The sequence below is a fragment of the Macrobrachium rosenbergii genome, chromosome 47 (genome assembly GCF_040412425.1).
Source record: "Macrobrachium rosenbergii isolate ZJJX-2024 chromosome 47, ASM4041242v1, whole genome shotgun sequence".
Lineage (NCBI taxonomy): Eukaryota > Metazoa > Arthropoda > Malacostraca > Decapoda > Palaemonidae > Macrobrachium > Macrobrachium rosenbergii.
In genome coordinates, this window is record NC_089787.1 from 22070624 (window position 1) to 22073123 (window position 2500).

Below are 2500 nucleotides of genomic sequence, written 5' to 3' on the forward strand. Positions count from 1 at the left end.
AATATCTAAGAGTCTGTTAGTGATGTTGAAATGTCTAGAGATGATGTGGAGAGTTTCACATCATCTGGGAATCTGCTAGTGATGTTGAACGCTCTAAGATGATGTAGAGAGCTTCACATCATCTGGGAGTTTGGTAATGATGTTGAACGCTCTAAGATGATGTGGAAAGCTTCACATCATCTGGAAATCTGTTAGTGATGGTGATATGTCTAGTGATGTTGAAATGTCTAGAGATGATGTGGAGAGCTTCACATCACCTGGGAATCTGTTAGTGATGTTGAACTCTCCAAGATGATGTAGTGAGCTTCACATCATCTTTTGATGTTGAAATCTTGTGATGTTGGAAGTCTAACATCATTGAATGATGAGATGCTGTTTCTGTTAATGTTAATTGATATAATGATGTTAGATGATGAATAAATTGTCAACATCTGTAACTGATAGACGCCCATTTATAAAAACTGGCGTTGCAACGACGATGGTCATTCCTTCCTGAAGAGATGTTGAGATGTTAGTGTTTGATAACATCTTCCCAAGGATGTTGGATGTTGTTTGTCCTTTTTTTAAGAACAAATGGGATAGGATGTTTACAGTGAAAAATATATAGTCTACATACATGCATTTGTCAGATTTGATTTTGAAAGAGAGAGAGAGAGAGAGAAAAAATTTTACCAGAGAGAGAGAGAGAGAGAGAGAGAGAGAGAGAGAGAGAAGAGAGAGAGAGAGAGAAAGTGAGAGAGAATCTTTTGTCTCTATAGAAATATATATATATATATTATATATATATATATATATATATATATATATATATATATATATATATATATATATATATATATATATATATATATATATATATATATAGAGAGAGAGAGAGAGAGAGAGAGAGAGAGAGAGAGAGAGATATTTTTGTCTCTTATGAAAGAGAGAGAGAGAGAGAGAGAGAGAGAGAAAATTATTATATCATTACAGAGAGAGAATCTTTTTCTGTTATAGAGAGAGAGAGAGAGAGAAGTAAGATAGAGAGTTTTAGAGAGACCACTGAGAGATTAACAGCTCTCCTAGGCTGACGAACCTTTCCTCTGTACTTACTTAGGCTAAGAACCATGTTAACAACGGGACCTAAAGTCCGAGAATAAAAACATAAAAGAAAAAACTTAATATATACAGGACTCAGACCCTTCCCAGTTCGCCTTGATTTAATGGAATTATTCTGGACACGCATTTCTCTCTCTCTCTCTTTCTTCTCTCTCTCTCTCTCTCTCTCTCTGTCTCTCTCTCTTAACAAGTCTATAATAAACAAAAAAGAAAAACTTTGTTCTCTCTCTCTCTCTCTACATAAAAAATTTCTCTCTTTATAATAGACAAAAGTTTCTCTCTCTCTCTCTCTCTCTATAATAGACAAAAAATTTTTTCTTTTTCTCTCTCTCTCTCTCTCTCTCTCTCTCTCTCTCTCTCTCTCTCTCTCTCTCTCTTCATAAACAAAATTTCTCACTCTTTTTGTAAAAGACAAAAGATTCTCTCTCTCTCTCTCTCTCTCTCTCTCTCTCTCAATAGGAAATATTCTCTCTAACTCTCTCTCTCTCTCTCTCTCTTCAATAAGAAATATCTCTCTCTCTCTCTCTCTCTCTCTCTCTCTCTCTCTCTCTCTCTCAGATCAGAAAAAACTTGAATAAACAGTAGTGTTGAGGACTAAAAATCCAGATTAATTGACCCTTTAAACATGAATGTCAACAAAAATAAAATATAGAAAACGAGAATAAATAATAATGTAAAGAAAACGACGATGTCTGAGGGGTTACTAATTTTAAAAAAGTAAATAATACGTCGGAGTTTCTTTGGCGCAATCGAGTTTTCTGTATAGCTGTTACGGCGTATAATCAAGGCCACCGAAGACAGATCTATCTTTCGGTGGTCTCGGTATAATACTGTGTGAGCCGCGGCCCATGAAACTTTAACCACGGCCCGGTGGTGGCCTATTCTATATCGTTGCCAGAGGCACAATTATGGCTAACTTTACCCTTAAATAAAATGAAAACTACTGAGGCTAGAGGGCTGCAATTTGGTATGTTTGATGATTGGAGGGTGGATGATCAACATACCAATTTGCAGCCCTCTAGCCTCAGTAGTTTTTTTAAGATCTGAGGGCGGACAGAAAAAGTGCGGACGGACAGATAGGCTAAAGCCGAAGCAATAGTTTTCTTTTACAGAAAACTAAAAGAAAAAGATACTTCCAAGATGGCGGGAAGTGTGTGTGTGTGTGTGTGTGCATATATATATATATATATATATATATATATATATATATATATATATATATATATATATATATATATATATATATATATATATATATATATATATATATATATACACATCAACAGATGTCAAAAATGTAAACAATGAACTCCTGACCTATGTGAGTTATTCACTGACCGCCCTACGTCAGCACTAAACATGGTAGCCGCCATATTGCCACTCCAAGTTTCCTAGGTAACGG

General features: G+C 35.1%; 2 protein-coding genes across 16 annotated transcripts in view; both read right to left on the minus strand.

The window, feature by feature from the left end:
• The window catches only part of FucTA (glycoprotein 3-alpha-L-fucosyltransferase A), a 102509-nt gene that overhangs the window by 56019 nt on the left and 43990 nt on the right, over positions 1 to 2500 (minus strand). The gene's annotated exons all lie outside the window — the stretch shown is intronic.
• Positions 269 to 2500, minus strand: part of LOC136830888 (uncharacterized G-patch domain protein DDB_G0278987-like) — a 12246-nt gene continuing 10014 nt past the window's right edge. Inside the window, exon 4 of the mRNA XM_067090859.1 lies at positions 269 to 378. Within this exon, the coding sequence (XP_066946960.1) occupies positions 269 to 378 (110 nt within the window). The remainder of the gene's footprint in view (positions 379 to 2500) is intronic.